Source organism: Streptopelia decaocto (assembly GCF_964273445.1).
Source record: "Streptopelia decaocto genome assembly, chromosome: 2".
Classification (NCBI taxonomy): Eukaryota; Metazoa; Chordata; class Aves; order Columbiformes; family Columbidae; genus Streptopelia; species Streptopelia decaocto.
In genome coordinates, this window is record NC_138655.1 from 164102180 (window position 1) to 164122285 (window position 20106).

General features: G+C 56.3%; 1 protein-coding gene across 6 annotated transcripts in view; it reads left to right on the forward strand.

The window, feature by feature from the left end:
* Positions 1–20106, forward strand: part of SMARCD3 (SWI/SNF related BAF chromatin remodeling complex subunit D3) — a 98247-nt gene that overhangs the window by 21657 nt on the left and 56484 nt on the right. For 2 of the 6 annotated variants that reach the window (XR_014183183.1, XM_082043909.1), the window contains exon 1: positions 13004–13163. The exons of 1 other annotated variant lie outside the window; for it this stretch is intronic. Coding sequence is in view for 3 of the 5 variants with exons in the window: in XM_082043909.1 (XP_081900035.1) it covers positions 13086–13163 (78 nt within the window). In the remaining 2 variants the exon portion in view is untranslated. Of the gene's footprint in view, positions 1–11073; positions 11433–13003; positions 13164–13484; positions 13573–20106 lie in introns of those variants that run through there. 3 more of the 6 variants (XM_082043912.1, XM_082043913.1, XM_082043910.1) reach the window with 3 other exon arrangements.

Genomic DNA, 20106 nt, shown 5'->3' on the forward strand with positions numbered 1-20106 from the left:
CTCGCAGGCTGTTGTCACCCCGACATACGGGGCTGTTCTCCTCCCTCTCCCAGCCGGCGGCCAGGGAGGCTCCTGCGCCACGTTGCCAAACGAGCCGTCTCCTCCGCTCTCGGTCCTCAGAGGCAGCCGCGGCCAGAGCTCTGTGTGAGACACGGTCCCAGGCAGTTGTTCACTTGCAGATAAACCTGCTCCTACCTGAGCCTGTCCCGCACTCGCCAGGTCAGGAGGGTCACCGGGTGCGCGTCCTTCACCTTGCGCCATGTGGGGCCTCCAGCGCACAGAGCCCTCGGTTTCACAAACACGGCTGCTCTTTAGAGAGAGCGCGAGGAGTCAGAGCAGAGATGGACGCTGGCTTTGCCCAACAGTGTTTTCTAAGTCCAGGTCCACACCACGGAAACCCACGGAGAAGAAGGTTAGGTCAGTGAGAGCTGAAGAGTCACAGAACAATAGAGGAAAAGATTTACAGGCATGCAGAGGTGTTAGGTTGACAATGTCATTTTAAATGTTGATATCAAACCCAGATATTAGGAATTATCGGACATATTAGATAAAAATGCTTAAAACGGGTTCTGAAAAATAAGAGAATGATGGACGTGTTTAAATGGAGTACAGGGTGATTACGCCTGTGTAAAGTTCCTTATGATCTCAGAGATGCTGAAATGCTTTGGGCACAATGTTCAGCAGCCTCAGAAAGCTGCTGTCTCCTCGGCAACGGGAAGGATGTGCTGTTCCCATGGAGACGGGCCCGGCCGGGCCTGGCTGCAGGCTGCGCCTCACCCGGAGCCGCGCCCGGCCCGCGCCTCACCCGGAGCAGCGCCCGGCCCGCGCCTCACCCGGAGCAGCGCCCGGCCCGCGCCTCACCCGGAGCAGCGCCCGGCCCGCGCCTCACCTGGAGCAGCGCCGGCTGCGGGACACGCCTCACCTGGAGCAGCGCCTGTCCCGCGCCTCACCTGGAGCCGCGCCCGGCCCGCGCCTCACCCGGAGCAGTGCCCGGCCCGCGCCTCACCCGGAGCAGCACCGGCTGCAGGACACGCCTCACCCGGAGCAGCGCCCGGCCCGCGCCTCACCCGGAGCAGCGCCCGGCCCGCGCCTCACCCGGAGCAGCGCCCGGCCCGCGCCTCACCCGGAGCAGCGCCGGCTGCGGGACACGCCTCACCTGGAGCAGCGCCTGTCCCGCGCCTCACCTGGAGCCGCGCCTGGCCCGCGCCTCACCCGGAGCAGCGCCTGTCCCGCACCTCACCTGGAGCAGCGCCCGGCCTGCGCCTCACCTGGAGCCGCGCCCGGCCTGCGCCTCACCCGGAGCAGCGCCCGGCCTGCGCCTCACCTGGAGCAGCGCCGGCTGCGGGACACGCCTCACCTGGAGCAGCGCCCGGCCCGCGCCTCACCTGGAGCAACGCCCGGCCTGCGCCTCACCTGGAGCCGCGCCCGGCCCGCGCCTCACCCGGAGCAGCGCCCGGCCCGCGCCTCACCTGGAGCTGCGCCCGGCCTGCGCCTCACCTGGAGCAGCGCTGGCTGCGGGACGTGCCTCACCTGGAGCAGTGCCTGGCCTGCGCCTCACCTGGAGCAGCGCCCGGCCCGCGCCTCACCTGGAGCAGCGCCCGGCCTGCGCCTCACCCGGAGCAGCGCCCGGCCGCCGGTCCTGCTGTCCTGCGCCCTGCCCGGAGCAGGTGGATCGGACACCGGTGTTCCCATCCAGGAGTTCCGTCCTCGGTCACCGGCTGCCAGCGCTGAGGATTCTTTGCAGCTCTTCGTACGGAGAGCAGCGTTCTCGCTGGCCAGAGCGCCGTCAGACAGTTTCTGTTAGGAACGCCCTCCGGGGAGCGGACGGGCATATCTGGAAAACAGGAGACAAGGTGTGTGCACGGAGCCCGCACCCCAGTGATCCCTTCTGGTGTCTGCAAGGACAGAAGGAGAACGGGGTAGAACCACTGACAGGTCAACTTGCACTAGATCCACCATGTGAGAAACTGCTAATATGGTAAACAAATTATATATGATAGGCACCACTTCTTCTAAACTCGTTGCGATGCTCTTCTGAGGGAGCAGACTCAGGCAGGGACCACGAGCAGGATCCAAGCGTGGTTTGGTCTCTTCTTTTCTTAAATACAAAGTGTGGGATGCAAAAGCACCAGTGGAACAGTGGTCATTTCAGAGCGATCGGCTGGGAAAATCATTTTAGAAGCAGCATTTTGTATGCATTTGTATGTATTATGTATAGGTATTACTGAACATTGTGTTCATTCTTTTGTTTTGAAGTTTTTCGTCAATAGCCTGCTTTTCATTCCAGTAGCTTCTCCCTAGTCCTGCGTTAAGGAATAGTAAAAAGAAGTGCATTATTTACTTTCATTATTCTACTGTTTTGTCCCCTAATACCTTCTGAAGTAAAGCAGCTCTGGCATTTTCAGTCCCTGCTCCCGAACCCTCCAGCCCCTGATTCCTCTCCCCGTCTCTGCGCTCCGTGATTTTCCGTGCTTGCACAGACAGCAGCTGGCTCTGCACATCTGGTTCCAGCTGTTCTGCCACTGCCTTGTTTCTGCTGTCAGTCTCCGTTCCGTGGTTCCTCACAGGAATCTGCTGCATGTTGATTTGGCGTGTGTTTGAGTTACCTGTAATGCTCAGGTTCCTGGGTAGAATCATAAAGCCACAAAATGGCCGAGGTTGAAAGGGGCCTCTGGAGCTCCTGTGGTCCAACCTCCCCCTCCAAATCTGGGCCAGCCAGAGCAACGGCCTGAGCACCAGGTCCAGTGAAGTTTGGAATATCTTCAGGGACGGAGTGAAGTTGCTCTTTGGACAACCTGTTCTAAGGAAAAAAGCGGTTCCGAGTAAAAAAGCCTTTTTCTTGTGTGTGAAGGAACTTTTCTGTATTGCCTGTGGTACTGTCCTGGGTGCCGCTGAGGACAGTCTGGCTCTGTCTTCCTCACCCCCTGCCATCGGGTGTTTACACACATTGGTAAGATACCCCCTGAGCCTCCTCCGTGCTGGAAACGCCCAGCTCTCCCAGCCTTGCCTTGGTGATGGGTGCTCCAGTCCCTGCACCGGCTCCAGTGTGTGTGTCTTGTACTGGGAGCCCAGGGCCGGACGCAGCTCTGCAGACGTGGTCTCACCGGTGGAGGAGCAGGAGGCGGCTCACGTCCCTTGACCTGCTGGTGATGTCCCTCCCGCTGCAGCTCAGGGCGCTGTGAGCTTTCTGTGCTGCCAGGGAGCGCTGCTGGCAGATCCTCGCTTGGTCGCTCACCAGAATCCTCTGGTCTTTTTCTGCAAAGCTGATTCCCAGCCAGTCGTCCCCTGGCCTGTCCTGGTGCATGACCACAACTTCTGCTCACAAATCCGTGCTGACTGCTCTCAGTCACCTTCTTGTGCCTCGTGGTTTCCAGGAGGAGATGCTTCATTACCCTCCCTGAATGACCTGCTTTTCCCGGTTCCTCCTTCTCCCTCCTGTTGCAGACAGAAGTGACGTTTGCTTTCCTCCAGTCCTCGAGAGCCCTCCCCGTCTCTGGAGTTTTCAGAGGCAGTGGAGAGGTGTCTCACAGTGGCACTGGCTCCCGTAGCACCCTTGGGCGCATCCTGTCAGGTCCCACAGACTGCTGCGTGTCTCTGCAGTGCAGCAGTGTCACTGGCACTGCAGTGCAGCGGTGAGCTCTGTAGTGGCAGCAGTGTCACTGGCACTGCAGTGCAGCGGTGAGCTCTGCAGTGGCAGCAGTGTCACTGGCACTGCAGTGCAGCGGTGAGCTCTGCAGTGCTGCGGTGTCACTGGCACTTCAGTGCAGCGGTGAGCTCTGCAGTGGCAGCAGTGTCACTGGCACTGCAGTGCAGTGCTGAGCTCTGCAGTGGCAGCAGTGTCACTGGCACTGCAGTGCAGCGGTGAGCTCTGCAGTGCTGCGGTGTCACTGGGACTGCAGTGCAGCGGTGAGCTCTGCAGTGCAGCAGTGTCACTGGCTCTGCAGTGCTGCGGTGTCACTGGCACTGCAGTGCAGCGGTGAGCTCTGCAGTGCTGCGGTGTCACTGGCACCGCAGTGCAGCGGTGAGCTCTGCAGTGCAGCGGTGTCACTGGCTCTGCAGTGCTGCGGTGTCACTGGGACTGCAGTGCAGCGGTGAGCTCTGCAGTGCTGCGGTGTCACTGGGACTGCAGTGCAGCGGTGAGCTCTGCAGTGCAGCAGTGTCACTGGCTCTGCAGTGCAGTGGTGAGCTCTGCAGTGCAGCGGTGTCACTGGGACTGCAGTGCAGCGGTGAGCTCTGCAGTGCTGCGGTGTCACTGGGACTGCAGTGCAGCGGTGAGCTCTGCAGTGCAGCAGTGTCACTGGCTCTGCAGTGCAGTGGTGAGCTCTGCAGTGCTGTGGTGTCACTGGCACTGCAGTGCAGCGGTGAGCTCTGCAGTGCAGCAGTGTCACTGGCACTGCAGTGCAGCAGTGAGCTCTGCAGTGCAGCGGTGTCACTGGCACTGCAGTGCAGCGGTGAGCTCTGCAGTGCAGCAGTGTCACTGGCACTGCAGTGCAGTGCTGAGCTCTGCAGAGGCAGCAGTATCACTGGGACTGCAGTGCAGCGGTGTCACTGGCACTGCAGTGCAGTGGTGAGCTCTGCAGTGCAGCGGTGTCACTGGCACTGCAGTGCAGTGGTGAGCTCTGCAGTGGCTGCAGTGTGACTGCAGAAAGGAAGAAGCGACACAATCGGCAGAAGGAGGTAAAGACGGGTAGGGGTGGCTGTTGAGACAGAAGCACCAAGTGGGGAGTTGATAGAGGTCGGATGCAGTAGGAAAGGTCAGTTACGTTACAGACAAAGCAGCTTTTCTCAGGAGCAGAAATAGGACAAGGGCTTTTTGTGTGTGTTGGAACTTGTTTCCTGTATTTCTTATGGTTGGAATATTAGTGACTGACCTTCCATTACATAAACTTTTCACTATTTAGAGTTTGTTTTATGCTTGTTTAGATGGGCGAAAATCCTGCTTCAGGTTAATAGCCAAGATCTTAACTAAAGGAATTTAATGAAATAACTTTATCATTTTCTTGATATCTTTATTTAGGTTTATAATGAACAATTTAGAAAGCCTTTCTCTCTATAACCTTAGCAGAGATTTATGTCTCCCTATTTGGCATCGTATTGATAACATTCAGTGTGTCCGTATCAGAGGTGCCGTACCAGCGTGGCTGAGCACCAGGGAGCCTCCTTGCAGAATGACGCATCCTCGTTCCCCGAGGGACCAGGGCGGTGAGCGCCGGCGGCTGTTCCTGCGCTGCGGTGCTGGGCTGGGCTGACGCGGCGCCGGGTGTGTGCAGCGCCGGGTGTGCGCGGTGCCGGGTGTGCATGGTGCCGAGTGTGCGCAGCGCTGGGTGTGCATGGTGCTGGGTGCGCGCAGCGCCGGGTGTGCGCAGCGCGGGCTGGGCGGCTCAGGACCAGCGGGCCCGCGGTGCCGGGTGTGGCGGTTCAGGACCCCGCGGTGCCGGGTGTGGCGGCTCAGGACCAGCGGGCCCGCGGTGCCGGGTGTGGCGGTTCAGGACCCCGCGGTGCCGGGTGTGGCGGCTCAGGACCAGCGGGCCCGCGGTGCCGGGTGTGGCGGTTCAGGACCCCGCGGTGCCGGGTCTGGCGGCTCAGGACCAGCGGGCCCGCGGTGCCGGGTGTGGCGGCTCAGGACCAGCGGGCCCGCGGTGCCGGGTCTGGCGGCTCAGGACCAGCGGGCCCGCGGTGCCGGGTCTGGCGGCTCAGGACCAGCGGGCCCGCGGTGCCGGGTGTGGCGGCTCAGGACCCCGCGGTGCTGGGTGTGGCGGCTCAGGACCAGCGGGCCCGCGGTGCCGGGTGTGGCGGCTCAGGACCCCGCGGTGCCGGGTGTGGTGGCTCAGGACCAGCGGGCCCGCGGTGCCGGGTGTCCTTAGTAGCCACTTCCCTTTCACTTGTTTTTATCATTTGTTTACAACCTTTGTTTATAACCTTTCAGTAATTTTTATTTTCCTGGCAGTTACATACAAATCGCGTTCATGGTAAGAATTTCAGGCGTATAATTATGTTTTACTACATTGCATTTAATTACATTTGCCATTTCCCAGTTGGCTGCCATTTTCCAAGATCATTGATGTTTGCTGTGATTATATACTGTTTGCGATTAACTTTGACTTTTGGGAGGGTAATTAGTTTGTAATTGTTGTGATTATGCTGCCAAATAAAACCGAAGGAAATTGGAGGGTGCCGGGGCCTGCCTGGCGGCGCAGGTTCGTGACCACCGGCGTTACCGGTTGCTCGTGCCCGTGTGCTCCGAGCCTGATGGGCTGATGGAGCCGCTGGTTGTGCCCTGGCGCGGTGGGACGGGCGGTGGATCCGGCACAGCCGTGCCGAGGCCGCTCTGTGTCCGTCCTTGGTTACCGGCCTCGTCCCGGCCGCCGGCGCTTTCTGAGGCTGTGTCTCGGTTCTTATGCAGCTTTGCCTGTTAATACATCTTTCGGTTAGTATTCACTTATTATTGATCTGCTTAACTACAGATACTTTGGAAGTGACTTTCAGTGAGAGCGGGATATAATCCCTAGCATTATTCATCAAAAAGGGCTTATTTTTTTTTCCTGATAAAGAAACAGGACATCTTGCTGCTTTTCCTATAATACGAAGGGGCAAGAATACTGCAGGCAGTTGTATTATTCTGATTCTGAGTACAGACAGGGCTCAAGAATGATTTTTAAAGGAGAAGATAACGGAGCATGAGGAGGGTGCAGGTGGTATAAAAAAGCAGCATCAGTTTGCCAACCCGCTGTCTTTCTCAGCTGATTTTCTCCTTAAAGGAAACAGCGTGTGTCGTCTTCATGTAGACATCAGTGACGCCTTTGATTCAATGCTGTCTGAAAATTCAGGTAACAGAAGAATTGCGAGGGAGGTGAGGAGCTCAGCAAAGACGACACAAGAACTTTGCGGTTTCCTCACAATTTGCCATGAGATTTGTGTCATTTAATATTCTCAGTAATGCCCACGGCACAAAAATAGCAAGTGTGGTGAGTGGATTTGAAGCAGAAGAGATGAGTTACGTGGCAGGAACTGGGAGATTCCGAAGCCTCCAGGGGCAGGAGGGGGCGACCCGAGGACGGCGCAGCGCACGGGGGACGCGCCGCGGAACCGGCCCCGCGCTGGGCTGCGGCGGCGCTGGGTGACGGACGGGCCCGCGTGTCCGCAGGACGGGCGGCTGCGCTGCCGGCTGTGCGGGCGGTGCTGAAACGCGCGCCTGTTGGCGTTTCCGCCGGCAGGAGGACGATCAGTGCCATGCAGGACGTGGCCTCCGGGGGACCGGGGCTCGGGTCTGTCCGCCCTGTTCTGGGCCGGTTAACTGGGGCGGACTCGGGAAGGGCCGAGGAAACGATGAGAACTGGGCAATCGGCTTCAAAGAGACCAAACAGCAGGTTTTGATTGTTTGACCTGACAAAGGAGTGAGTGCGGGTATGACTGCGATGTATAAATGCTCCAAAGCAGAAACATCAGACACAAAGAAAGACCGTTAAGGGCAATGTTGGTAAAAGAATAAATGGGAATAGCAAGATATAGAATCACAGAATCATTTTGGTTGGAAGAGACCCATGTACTAAAAGAAGATGGTAATTCCAAGAACTCTGGTTTTAGCAGCTGTCCCACAGGAACACCAAAGTTTGAAGTGCTGTGCAGTAAGCTTGTGTCTGGAAGGGTTACATGACATGTTTGCTGTTGATCGTCCAGGACTGGACTGTAGCCCAGCTGCCCCGTCTGCGTTCTGTCGGTCGGTAACAGCAGGTGTATCCCCTGCGGTGCTCTTACCCAACACCCCCAGAGCCGTCGCTCTGATCACCCGGCAGCATCACCATACGCTCTTCAGACCGGGGGCGGCAGAGTTTACTGCTTCTGCAGAATAATGTGTGGAAGCTCTGGAGACAGACACAAATGCTTTTCCTTGCCTTCATTTATTCTTTTTTTGCCTTTATTTCAAGTTTTCTTCACGCTTGCTACAAGTTGCCCATGGTATTTCTTCATTGCAGATAGATTTTAAAAGCAGTTAGTGGAAAGGCCTGACCTCAAAAGGTGTGTCCACAAAGCAGTGGTGCGAGACGGTGGCTGAGGATACGTAAGTCACGGAGAGAGAAGCCACGGTATGAAAGCGGTGTGATACTTGGGAGGTCTCAGATGCAACCGGCAGCCATCTGTGTGCGCGATTCCTCACTCTCGCTTTGTTGTAGCAATCAGATAGGTATTTTTTCAAAATAAAAAAAAAAAAAATAAGGGACCTTTTAAATTTGTTTGCATAAGATCTGTGAAACCTGCCAGGGAAAACTCTCTGGATTGAAGAAAGCCGTATCTTTGCCTTCTGAAATGCCATACAGCTTCCACAGGGAAGGAAGGGAAAGGAGCCTGTGGGGACCAGCCCGTCCCTTGTCCCGCCCGGTCAGCACCCATCGCTCTGCTTGCCTGACCCGCTCCTGGAAGACCTTCGGGATGGAGGTTCCCATCCTTGCTGTACAGAACACCTCGACTTTCTCTCTTAATACTCAACGTAAATCTTCCTGGGAGACATTTCAGTCCATGATTTCTTGTCCTCCGTGTGTGGGGAGCAGCTCTTCCCTGTATTTGCAGCCGCCCTTGGACAGCTGGACACCATTATTTTCTCTTTTGGGGCTTTGCAGTCCCCGTCACACGCTGCTGTCCCTGACCCACGCCGTGTGCCCCACGCGGCAGGGGACGGCCGGCTGAGCCGTTCACGATTGTGCGGCAGAGGGGTTGCTGCTCCTCAGCAAGGCTGGCAAAGTGCAATTCTGCAGCCCCAGGGAGCGCCGAGCCCAGCCTGCCCGCAGGTGACAAGGAGAGGGGCAGGGACAAAGCGTGGAGGGGGAGATCCGGTGCTGCCGCTCTGCGGGGTCGCTCGCTCTGCGTGTTCTGTGCCAGATAACTCCGTCATCTCTTATAGCCCCAAATGTTTTTTCTGAAAAAAAGTACTCTTCAGCCAGTCGTTCTCCATCTTGTATTTGTGTAGTTGTTGATTTCTATCTTGATGTGGAATCTCACCCTATTTCTGATTGAATTATGTCTTGTTTTTCCAAATCACGTCTCCAGCCTGTCAGGATTTTAATTCTCTCCTAGCAGACCTGTAACCCTCCAAACCCTGTTCGCTAGGAAGTTTGACAGGCACGTTCTCTAGTTCCTTGTCCATATTGTTAATGAGAACATTGAATAATTCTGAACACGGGAACAAGTGGTCATTTCTTTACAACAAGCAGACCCTCAATCTCGGGATATTTTCTGTCCGTTTTTCAGTATGTTTTCAATCCCATATTCCATCAATTCCAAAACCATGGAGGATATTTTAAGTTTCTGTGAGCAGAGTGCTGCTGACTTCAGTGAAAACTGGGTAAGGGAAACCAGGGCTCTTGAAGGCAACCAGCACCGCCGTGTACATCTTTACTTACCTGCGGATCAAAGAACGAAAGCACCTGAAAAAATATTTTCCTGAAGCAACAGCTTGGTTCACATCTTTTCTAACCTGACCATCCTAGTTTAAGAATCTTAAAAGCTTGAAAAACCCCCAGGCTGGGGACAGAAAAGGTGCCTCGGTCCTGGGTGAGGAGGAGGTGTCAGCCTTTCCTCGTTCAGTGGGCAGGAACAGCACGAGCCGGCTCGGGGTGCGGGCGCCAGAGCCCCAGCGTCCGCGCAGCCCCGAGCTGGTGGAGGAACCCGCTGGGGTCCCTGACACTGGCACCTCCCAGACCTGAGTCGGCCGGGAGCTGCGCGATGCCTGTTGGGCAGGGCCTGGGCTGAACCAGGCAGCTCAAGAACACACTTTTCTCCTAAACTTTATGGAAAATAGAGAAGAAACAAAAGAAAACGATATTATTTCTCTCGTGGCTTGGGAGAAGACGTTCCTGCACCGTCCTCCCCTCCTGTGCAGGCGCATTGTGCACCGGTTTTCCTTGACCGTGTTGCGGGGAGTGGAAGAATCACGGGAAAAGGGTTTCATTCTCAGCCAGGTGATGTGGGCAAGTCACCTCCATCCATTTGCACCTTGTTTTCCATCTTCAAAAGAAAAGAGCTATTTCTAATGATTGTAAAGAACTACAATCATACTAAATAAGAGATTAATTTTATTATTGCATGATTTTGGGTTTTTTTTGACTTTGACTCTGTGTATGGCTACAGTGAGTCTGCCATTCGTTAATTTTCAAGTGGCTGACCTTGTAATTTGATGTTCTTTTCAGGAAATCTCTTCATGTAATGCCTGTTACTAACAGCCAGATAGAATACAATACATGTCCTATGGTATTAAATTGAAATTCAGTAACACTCAATGTATCCTCCTGCTCCAGAACGTGATAAGCCCGCTAGTGACGGAGACGGGAGCAACTGCAGCTCATTGCTTTACCCGTTCTGAAACCGAGAAGCCCGCAGGCTCCCGGCCCCGAGCTGCGGCCCCGGCTGCGGACAAAGAGCCGCGGGCCAGGCGCGCCCCGCCCGCCCCGGGCCGGGTCTGCGGCCGCTCGCCGCGTCCTCGGTGCCCCCGACAAGCCAATTTGTCACGGCACTCGCAAAACGCCTGCGAAGCGCCCGATTCGCTTTGTCCTGCGCCTCCAGCCCGGGCAGCCCCGCGGCACCGAGCGCGGACCCCGCGGGGCGCAGCGGGCGGAGCCGCCCCGGCCCCAGCAGCCCCGGAACGGCCCCGCCGCGGCCCCGGCTCCCCCCGAGCCCCGCAGCTCGGGCCGCACAGCGGGCGGGGCCGGTCCCGGTGCCGGCGCGGGAAGGGTTAAGGCCGCTCCCTCCCCGCGTCCGGCCGTCCCCGCCCGCGCGTCCCCGCTAGGCCACGGCTGACCTTCACGGAGCCGCGCCGGGCATGCGCGCCGCCGCGCCCGGGCCCGCGGGGACGTGCGGCGGGCCCAGCGCGGCCGCCGCGCTTCGGTTCGCCCGGCCCGGCCCGGCCCGGGGCGAGCGGCCCGGCCCTCCGCCCCCGCCCGCCGGCGCGCAGCCGGGCCCGCGGCTGGCGCGCGCCCTGCCCGTGCCGGGCGCGCCGTTGCCATTCGGTGCCGCTGGTGCGGGCGGAGGAGCGCGGGGGGACGCGAGGGGGGCCCGCGCGCCGCGCGCAGCCTGGAGCCGCGCCCGGTGCCGCCGCCGCCCGGCCGGGCCGGGGCCGCCCGGCTGCTCGCTGGAGCCTCTGCCCGCGAGCGGCTCCCTCGCGCGTGTCCGGGAGCGGCGGGGGTTGCGCGGTTCGCCTCGAGGAACCGGAACAGCAGCGCCCGTGTCGGTATCAACACTGCGGGGACAGCTGGTGCTTCTGCGGCCGGTGCAGGAGCCGTAGTGCAGCTCCAGAGAAAACGTGTTGTCTGGCTGGGAACCCGGGAGAGGGCTCACAAGATGGGAGCCGGCGTTCTCCCTGCTGCGGGATCTGGAAGAGCACGGGAGGCGCAGGCCCAGTGCCACCTGGCCAGGCGCGCTGACACGTTGAATCGTAGAATCATGTAGGTGGGAAAAGACCCTTAAGATCTAGTTCAACTGTTAATCAAACGCTACCAAGCCCACCAGGCACGTAGCAGTTTGGTTCCAGATTACACGTGCCCTTGGGCCAGCTCAGCTAAAAGCTGCAGCAGTTCAGGCGCTGAGCGTGGCCGTGCTGCTTTGCCTGGCGCGTTCCTCCCGAGGGCCCAGCGGGGGAACTGGTGACAGTGCCCACCCTCTGAATTTCTGTGATTCCCAGGGGTGTTGCTGTACGGTAGCACCTGGATTGGGGTCATCCTGAATGTCAGTGGAGGTTGTTGCCTTCATCCCCAAGTGCAAATGTCTGCGTGATCTTTGCGGCTTGCTCTTTACTGCTGCCTAATGCAGTGTCTCTTCTGTGCTTGTTTTTGTTACTGGTTGAGGGCATAAATTTATTTATTTGTTTCAGATCTGATTCTCTTCTGTTTGCCAGAAAATTCACAGCCCCTAGACAAGAATTTCAAGCAGAGGAATAGAATAAACCCCTCTCGTAACCTGGCAACCTCTCGCCTATTGCGGTGTGAGGCAGACTGGGAAACGTCAGCCTTGCAAGCGGCAGCCGCACAAGGAGCCGCGGGTGAGCAGATCAGTGCCGCAGGCCACGCCGCCTGCGCTGCCATGATGGAGCCGCTGCTCGTGGAATGGCCGCCGTGCTGCGGGCGGAGGGGACGGCGCTGCCGTGCGCCCCTTCCCCCGGGTGGCAGGTGGGCGCCGTGTTCCCAGCAGCGTCCTGGGCTGGCACGTGTTGTCACGCAGGGCTTTGTGTGATGAGCAGCGAGCGGCTGCTGTCTCACGGCAGCTGCGGTGTTATAATTTGTCTGCATCTGTCAGTCGCCGGGGTCCGTGACGGATCCGTCGCGGCGGTGCCGGGGTGTCCCGCGGGCGGCGAGCCGGGCTGCGCGAGCCGGGCTGCGCGAGCCGGGCGCCGCGCGGTCGCCATGCTGCCCCCGTCCTTCCTCCCGCGCTCTCGCGCCGTCCCTCCCTGTTCCCAGCTCTCTGCCTCCCGCTGTTTCTCTCTTGTCCAGAGGGGTTAGTTCTCAGTCTCGCAGGCTGGAAACGCTGCCAGCGAATGTTTCTGTGTGCTGCCTGCCAGGTCCCCGGGGAAAGGGCCTGGAAACGCAGCGCGGGAGGAGCAGCGGGAGCAAGGGAAAACCATTGTTTCTCACTGCTCGCCTGCTGCATTTTCTAGTGGGAAAACACGCTCTGTGAGGCACCGAGTTGCGTGTTGCTGCTGAAGTTGCCCCCTCCCCCTTCCCCCTGCCCCAGAATTTACCATCCCGGTGCAGAGGAGGAGAGGCTGCGGCGCTGCCACGGAAAAGCCGAGACGTGTTTTCAATTTGCCTCCTGCTTATCTCTGCTGTTTGGACAGAGGTTTAAAAAGCTGGATTTTCTGTCCCTGCAGAGTAAACACACAGAACCCGGCAGCACAAACTATTTCTGGCTTATCAGTGGAGGAATGCAGCAGCTGAGGCTTCGCGCGAGTGGGCCGTCAGCAAGGCCCTGAAGGGGCCCCCTCCCCACTCCGCGCTATTAGAAGTGTGAGAGCCCAGCAGGACTCAGAGGGGAGAGTTGGAGAAAAAGGCAGAAAAGGGAAAGAAAGAGGAAGAGAGAGAGTGAGAGAGGCTGAGCAGACCCCGATGGCTACAGACGAAGTTACAGGAGGGGCTCGCAAAGCTACGAAAAGCAAACTTTTTGAGTTTCTGGTCCATGGGGTGGTGAGTCGGGAAAGTTAGTGAGCTGGCTGGCTCTGAATAGAGGGATGAGTGGAAGCGGCGGCTCCGCCGGCGGGAGCTCCGCGGTGCTCCGGGCGCTGCTCTGCCTCGCCGGGGCCGCGGAGCCCCCGGGCAGGCTCCGGTGCGTTGGTGGTACAGGCTGGCGTCTGGGGGGTGTGTGCTGTGATTGCTGCTTTGATTCTCCATAATGGTGAATAGCGTGCTTTTGAGCCTGGTCACGGTGCAGAATCCGCACTGGATCTGACCCAAATGGGCTTGTAGGACACTTTGTTCTGTAATCAAACTTGTGTTTTGGAAAACAATTCTGATGAAAGCCTGATGAAGCCTGTGGTGCTGCCTCTGGTTCTTGTCTCCAGTCTTGGCTCTCGTGTATCCTCTGGCTACTTAACAGGTGACTTTCAGGGGCTTGAAGAGATTAGCTCTGCAGATCCGTGGCAGTCTATGGGAGCGCACCCACGGGAGAGTTTCAGGGTGCCATGCGTCATTAAAGCCATCCTTCAGGGCCTTAAAAATGTTCCAGCTTTTGTTTAAGAATCAGGTCTTCCATCTCCATTTAAGGGGAAATGCCAACCCTGTTTTGCTGCATTGGAAACGATGTTCTTTAAATGACTCTCTAGTGGTTGGAAGCAGTCACCATTTATAACATTTGGATTAATTGTATTGATACATATTTAACAAAAATAAGACTGCTAAAGAGTGCCAAGGAATGCAGATATTATTTGGATACTGACAGTCTTGAGTGCTTTCTCTCTTGAGGATTCTGGCACCTCCTGCGACGCCTTTTTGAAGACATCAGGTGGTGGCTTTTGTGCACAGATCACAGAAATCTGTGAAGCTCCTAAGTTGTCTCCATAGTTCAATCTTTCTCCAGATGTGTAGGATCCATAGTGTGTCCTGCGCATCCTGATATGGTGGGACTCACAAGACGAAGGACTTTGAGGTGGCATTCTGTATTTCTGAAGCGGCGAGCAGGGATGTGGCGCAGAGTGCAGGAGCTGGAGATCGCGGGTGCGCGGGTCTGTAACGGGGTCAGTGTGGGACTGGGGGTATTGGGGTGACGGGAGAGCCGGTGCGCGGGTCTGTAACGGGGTCAGTGTGGGACTGGGGGTATTGGGGTGACGGGAGAGCCGGTGCGCGGGTCTGTAACGGGGTCAGTGTGGGACTGGGGATATTGGGGTGACGGGAGAGCCGGTGCGCGGGTCTGTAACGGGGTCAGTGTGGGACTGGGGGTATTGGGGTGACGGGAGAGCCGGTGCGCGGGTCTGTAACGGGGTCAGTGTGGGACTGGGGGCATTGGGGTGACGGGAGAGCCGGTGCGCGGGTCTGTAACGGGGTCAGTGTGGGACTGGGGGTATTGGGGTGACGGGAGAGCCGGTGCGCGGGTCTGTAACGGGGTCAGTGTGGGACTGGGGGTATTGGGGTGACGGGAGAGCCGGTGCGCGGGTCTGTAACGGGGTCAGTGTGGGGGTATTGGGGTGACTTGCTCCGGATGGCTGTATCTGGGCAGAACCACGGGTGGGTTGGGAGCGGTGGGTGTAGGGGATGCTTTTGCCTTTCCCGTGGTTTCTGTTGGCATTTGCGCACCAGTCGTCTTCCTTTGCTATCAAGAGGAGTGGCAAAAACAGTGCTGTGGATGTGCTTCTTCCCCATGTAGACGGCCTTCACGTGAAAGCAGCATGCTGGCTGCTGAAGCACGGGAGTTTTTAGTCTATACCAGAATGCATTTAGCAGAGCTCATTTCCATTACTCGTTTGGGTGCTGGAGAACTCTGTCTTTTCTGCCCTGGGAGTTTTGCCGCTCGGGCCATCTTACCGACTGTCCGCGTCACGCGGACCGTGCGCGCTCACCGGCCGCCCTCCCGCCGTCGCCGTGGGCCGCGCTCCCGGCTCTCGTCCCGGTGTGGCCGTGCTTGGTGCCCTCGCCTCTCCTGACGATCTCCTGCAGTTCTGCTTGGCCTCCCAGGCTCTTCCTTGTCTGGGGTTCATTTTGATCAAAGCACAGCTTGGGGTACTCAGTCTTCTGTTGCTTAAAAGAGATAATAGGAGTTATAACTTCATTTTGACACCCCTGGTCCTGTATCCTACCAAATAAGAATGTGCCGTCACAGCCGGTACCTTGAGTTTACGTGTTGCTAGCTATTGAGTTTTATTTCCATTTCTTGGAGTCTGATTCTGCTCTAATTTCAGGGAAAAGTCTCCTCTTCAGATTACTTATTTATTATTTGATTTTCTTATGGCAGGATGCGCCTTTCTTTTTTCTCTTTTCCCCTCTTCCCCAGAAGAAGAAGAAGAAGAAGAAGAAGAAGAAGAAGAGGTAAATAGAGGTGAATAGTAGATAGAGAAATGGTTTTACTCTGTGAACGCTGGGTGAACAGGATGAATCGCAGTGTTCCTAGGGGCAGGTCCTTTGGGTTCACTTGATCTTTCTGGAAACGCACGTTCCTGCGCTAAGGTCACTTCGCCCTGTGCTCCTGCGCACCTGGTTCTGCGCTTGTTCTTCTCCTTGTTCTGCCTTGTTTGTCCCGACACCCTGAACGGTGACACCTCGATATGGGTAAAAATCTCAGGTGTGACGCTTCGTTCTCCTCCTGCCTGAGTTCCTGACGGTTTGTCACGCCTGTGGTCAGCCGCTCTCTCATAAGGGTTACATTTCTGTCGGTTATTTGTTTTTACGATTCTTTGTTCTGTTCCATCAGGGCCTTGCACATTGTTCTTGTGGGAAGAGAGAAAATCTTTTCCCCAAAGGCTCCATCCTTTATTTTGTCCTCTCTTTTTTGTGTGTGTGTGTGTGTGTTCCTCTCTGCTCTATTTCTGGCACTTTTATGGATAAATATAGCTTTAATCACCACATTTGTGTTGATTTGTCTCTTTACTGATGCGTTTTGTACTGTCCAGCAGTACATTTCAGGCAGCCTTTATGACACCTCCCTCCGAGTGTCCAGCTGTTGCCGTAGGTTGTGTTGACCAAACCAAGTTGGTGATCTTCCTGTTTCTTCCGTCCTCTGTCACGGCCGGCCCGCGGCTGGGTCCCTGAAACGCCTGTTACCGGTCCCTCTCTCCCTCTCTCCCTCGTTCCCCTGTGTCCATACCCCGTCAGGTCTCCCCCGTCTCCGGGCAGGTGCGTGTGCAGATGTTGCTACGGCTCTTGTCCCACATCTGTCCTCTCGTGGCTCCGTCTTTTCCGGCGCCTCGTGCCGTCGACCTTGCCGGTGTCGTCCCCGCACAAGAAGCTGCTGAGAGGTTCGTTTTCTTGTGCTGTTTTGACCTCTTTAATCTGCTTCTGCGTCCTCTTTCCATTCCCACGTTATCTCCCTTCCAAAACCAATCTTCCTGCCTTTTGTACACAAGATACACCTATAAAGGTCTGTGTCCCTTTCTCAACCATCAAGTCATATATGTATTTACAATATACTTGCTGTCACTTCAAATTACTTTCTTTTTCCCATAGCGATCTTGTTCTTTGTCCTCTGTGCTGTGCTCAGGAAGCTCTTCCTGTTAATATAAGTCCTTATCCATATTTATTTTCTGCTAATTTATGTTTTTTTCATAGTTCCTGCTAATCCCTACAGTTTAATATTAGTTACACGTTGAGATTGCTAATTTATAGGAACCTCTGTATCACTTATGTGGCTTCTTTGCTTGTCCTTGGCCGTCGTTTTGTCTAGTTATCCACGCCTCGGATCCAGAGCATTCTGTGGGTGCAGACGCTGTTCCGGGAGGCGGCGTTTGTCGCGGCGGGAGGCGGCGTTTGTCGCGGCGCGAGGCGGCGTTTGTCGCGGCGCGAGGCGGCGTTTGTCGCGGCGGGAGGCGGCGTTTGTCGCGGCGGGAGGCGGTCTCAGCGCGTGCTGGCGTGGATCGTGGCCATGGGTGTTTAAGGCGGTGGTAGATAACTCGTTGCCAGTGTTAAAACAGACAGAAAGACAGGTGTGATGCCCCAAAGATACGTGTGGAGTGTCTAACAGATTTATCGGTGATTTGGAAAAGGGAATAAGCAGTTGATTTCATAAGCAGGTTTTGCATGTCCTCGTGCATCGCTGGGTTTTAAATGAAGTGTTAAGGAAGGTTTGGATGTACCGTGAGCAGCCGCTGCTGGGAAAGCAGCTGAACTGGTCAGGAGGTGGGGCAGAGGATAACGCAGAAGTGACCGTAGATCCAGGGCATGCTCACAGCAATGTTTTCCTGATCTCGGTCACCTGCGTGACCAGCAAGCAAAGGAGGAACAGCTCAGGGGTCAGTGGTGGTGGGAAGCCCGTGAAGACTTAATCTAGAAGAGAATTTTTTTTAAAAGATTATTTATAATACGTAAGGATGGGAGCTGATTAGGCGAGTTGTAAGATCTCTGTCACTAGAGGCCTTTAGGCACTGGTTGAAGAAGTGAACACCTATCAAAGATAATGGAGATACTGGTGATACTACTTAGAGACAAGGAAGGACTGGATGACCTCAAGGACTCACATTTCAGTAGGATATAAAAATTATATTTGTTTCATTAGAATGGGAAGAACTAAATACATGCTCCCCAAATGGAACAGTGATCTGTTGTAAGTGGATAAAGGTGACTGTTTCTTCCAGACAGTCGTCAGTTTGCAGAGATCACCACTAGAACAGACGAGCTAATGAAGAATATCCTACTAATTTTCATATTATCACGGCTCTAAACACAGTCTGGTCGGAGCACGGATCAGCCGGCGCTGGAGGGGCTGGAGAGGAGCCTCAGGACCGCGCTGGCAGCGCGTCCCCGTCCCAGCGCAGGTTCGCAGCTGCGCAGCGTGGCCGTGTCGGGCCGGTCCGGCGGCGCCGCGAGCCGCGCGGGCCCCGCTGCGCCCAGCGGGGTTCGGGCAGCCGGGAGAACCGGGACCTCCACACGGGCAGGGTTTGGCTGGCGCCGCGAGCCGCGCGGGCCCCGCTGCGCCCAGCGGGGTTCGGGCATCCGGGAGAACCGGGACCTCCCCGCGGGCAGGTTTGGCTGGGGCCGCGCCTGCGGGAGCCTGGGGGCGGAACACCGCACGGCGTTGGGCTGCGTGAGCTGCCCACGGAGACCCAAGGTTTGTCCTTTCCCAGCCCCGGACTCATTGCAGGCTGACAAGTGTAGAAAAGTTCACAGGTAATTCAGGCAAGAAAATCGTACTAATTCTATAGAGGCCTTTAACAGAGATCAGTACCTTGTCCTTAGTTGTCGTGTTTTTATGCAATGTGGGCTTGTTGAACAAATTTGAGTTGCCTGTTGAGAAAATTTGGATTTGCAGATGAATATCGTGGCACAGATGTAACTGATGTGAGATGTTTGAATTGCTCTTCTGTTTTCTAAAAAAGAAATACTGTAGGAATACAAAAAGAGTGACAGCGAACGATTTAACCCAGTGTCTGCAGTGACAGGGAGCGCAGGACACGGTGCCGTACGGGGACAAGGCAGAAGCCTGGCGGTGCTTCACCCACACACCGAGTCCTTCACACCGACTCCATTCCGTGCACTGGAGCTCAGCGGTGGATGTGATCGGGTCTGTGAGCTCAAGACAGTCTGTAGGGTTTGGTGGCTTCAATCCCAAAGGTTTATGTTTTAGTCTATAGGGTCTGGTGGTTTCAACCCCAAAGACTTTTTATTTTCCTTGGGTGCATCCAAGTGTTCGTTTGAGGTTTGTCTGATTTTCTGAGCCGTGAATGGACATGCATGACACAGAAAAGTGATCACTGCGCTTTGTCTCAAGTTACAGTTCCCAGTTCAGGAAATGGGATGTTTTCTAAATTGAAGATTTTTGGATGGTCATGGACGTTATATGAAAATGGGCGAGAGCTTTTGGGAAGTGGAGGAAGGTGAATATGGCAGATGAGCACGAAGAATTGCAAGACTGATGTTTCTGCTTACTAAATCTAGAAGATTAATAGACGTTAGAAAATGAACTCGTGTGAGGTGACGTCTGTAGCGAGAGCAGAGGAGCTGTCTGCAGCTTCCTGGTACTTCTAGGAGTCCATTTTGAAGCAGCACATGCAGTGGGACACTGTTTGTGCGGTCAGAAACCGGTTGCCATCAGACAATATCAGTCTGGTCTAGATTTCTTAACTGTTCCAGGTACTTCTAGTGGCATGTTCTTACCCTCAGACAGCATCTGGCGTCTCCTCTTCCTTATGTTTGTGCCTTATAGAAATCGGAAGCTGCTGTAATGCACTAACACAATATGTTGTCTAGCCAAGGTAGCTCTGTTTTCAGTTTTAAAACATGCTGTTTGTATTCTTGGTAACTCTTGTTCTCGAACCCCGTGGGTTCCCCTGTTCTCAGACCCCGTGGGTTCCCCTGTTCTCAGACCCCGTGGGTTCCCGTGTTCTCAATCCCCGTGGGTTCCCGTGTTCTCAATCCCCGTGGGTTCCCGTGTTCTCAATCCCTGCGGGTTCCCGTGTTCTCAGACCCCGCGGGTTCCCGTGTTCTCAGTCCCCGCGGGTTCCCGTGTTCTCAGACCCCGCGGGTTCCCGTGTTCTCAGTCCCCGCGGGTTCCCGTGTTCTCAATCCCCGTGGGTTCCCGTGTTCTCAGACCCTGCGGGTTCCCGTGTTCTCAGACCCCGCGGGTTCCCGTGTTCTCAGTCCCCGCGGGTTCCCGTGTTCTCAATCCCCGTGGGTTCCCGTGTTCTCAGACCCTGCGGGTTCCCGTGTTCTCAGACCCCGCGGGTTCCCGTGTTCTCAGTCCCCGTGGGTTCCCGTGTTCTCAGACCCTGCGGGTTCCCGTGTTCTCAGTCCCCGCGGGTTCCCGTGTTCTCAGACCCCGTGGGTTCCCGTGTTCTCAATCCCCGTGGGTTCCCGTGTTCTCAGACCCCGTGGGTTCCCGTGTTCTCAATCCCCGCGGGTTCCCGTGTTCTCAATCCCCGCGGGTTCCCGTGTTCTCAATCCCCGCGGGTTCCCGTGTTCTCAATCCCCGCGGGTTCCCGTGTTCTCAGAC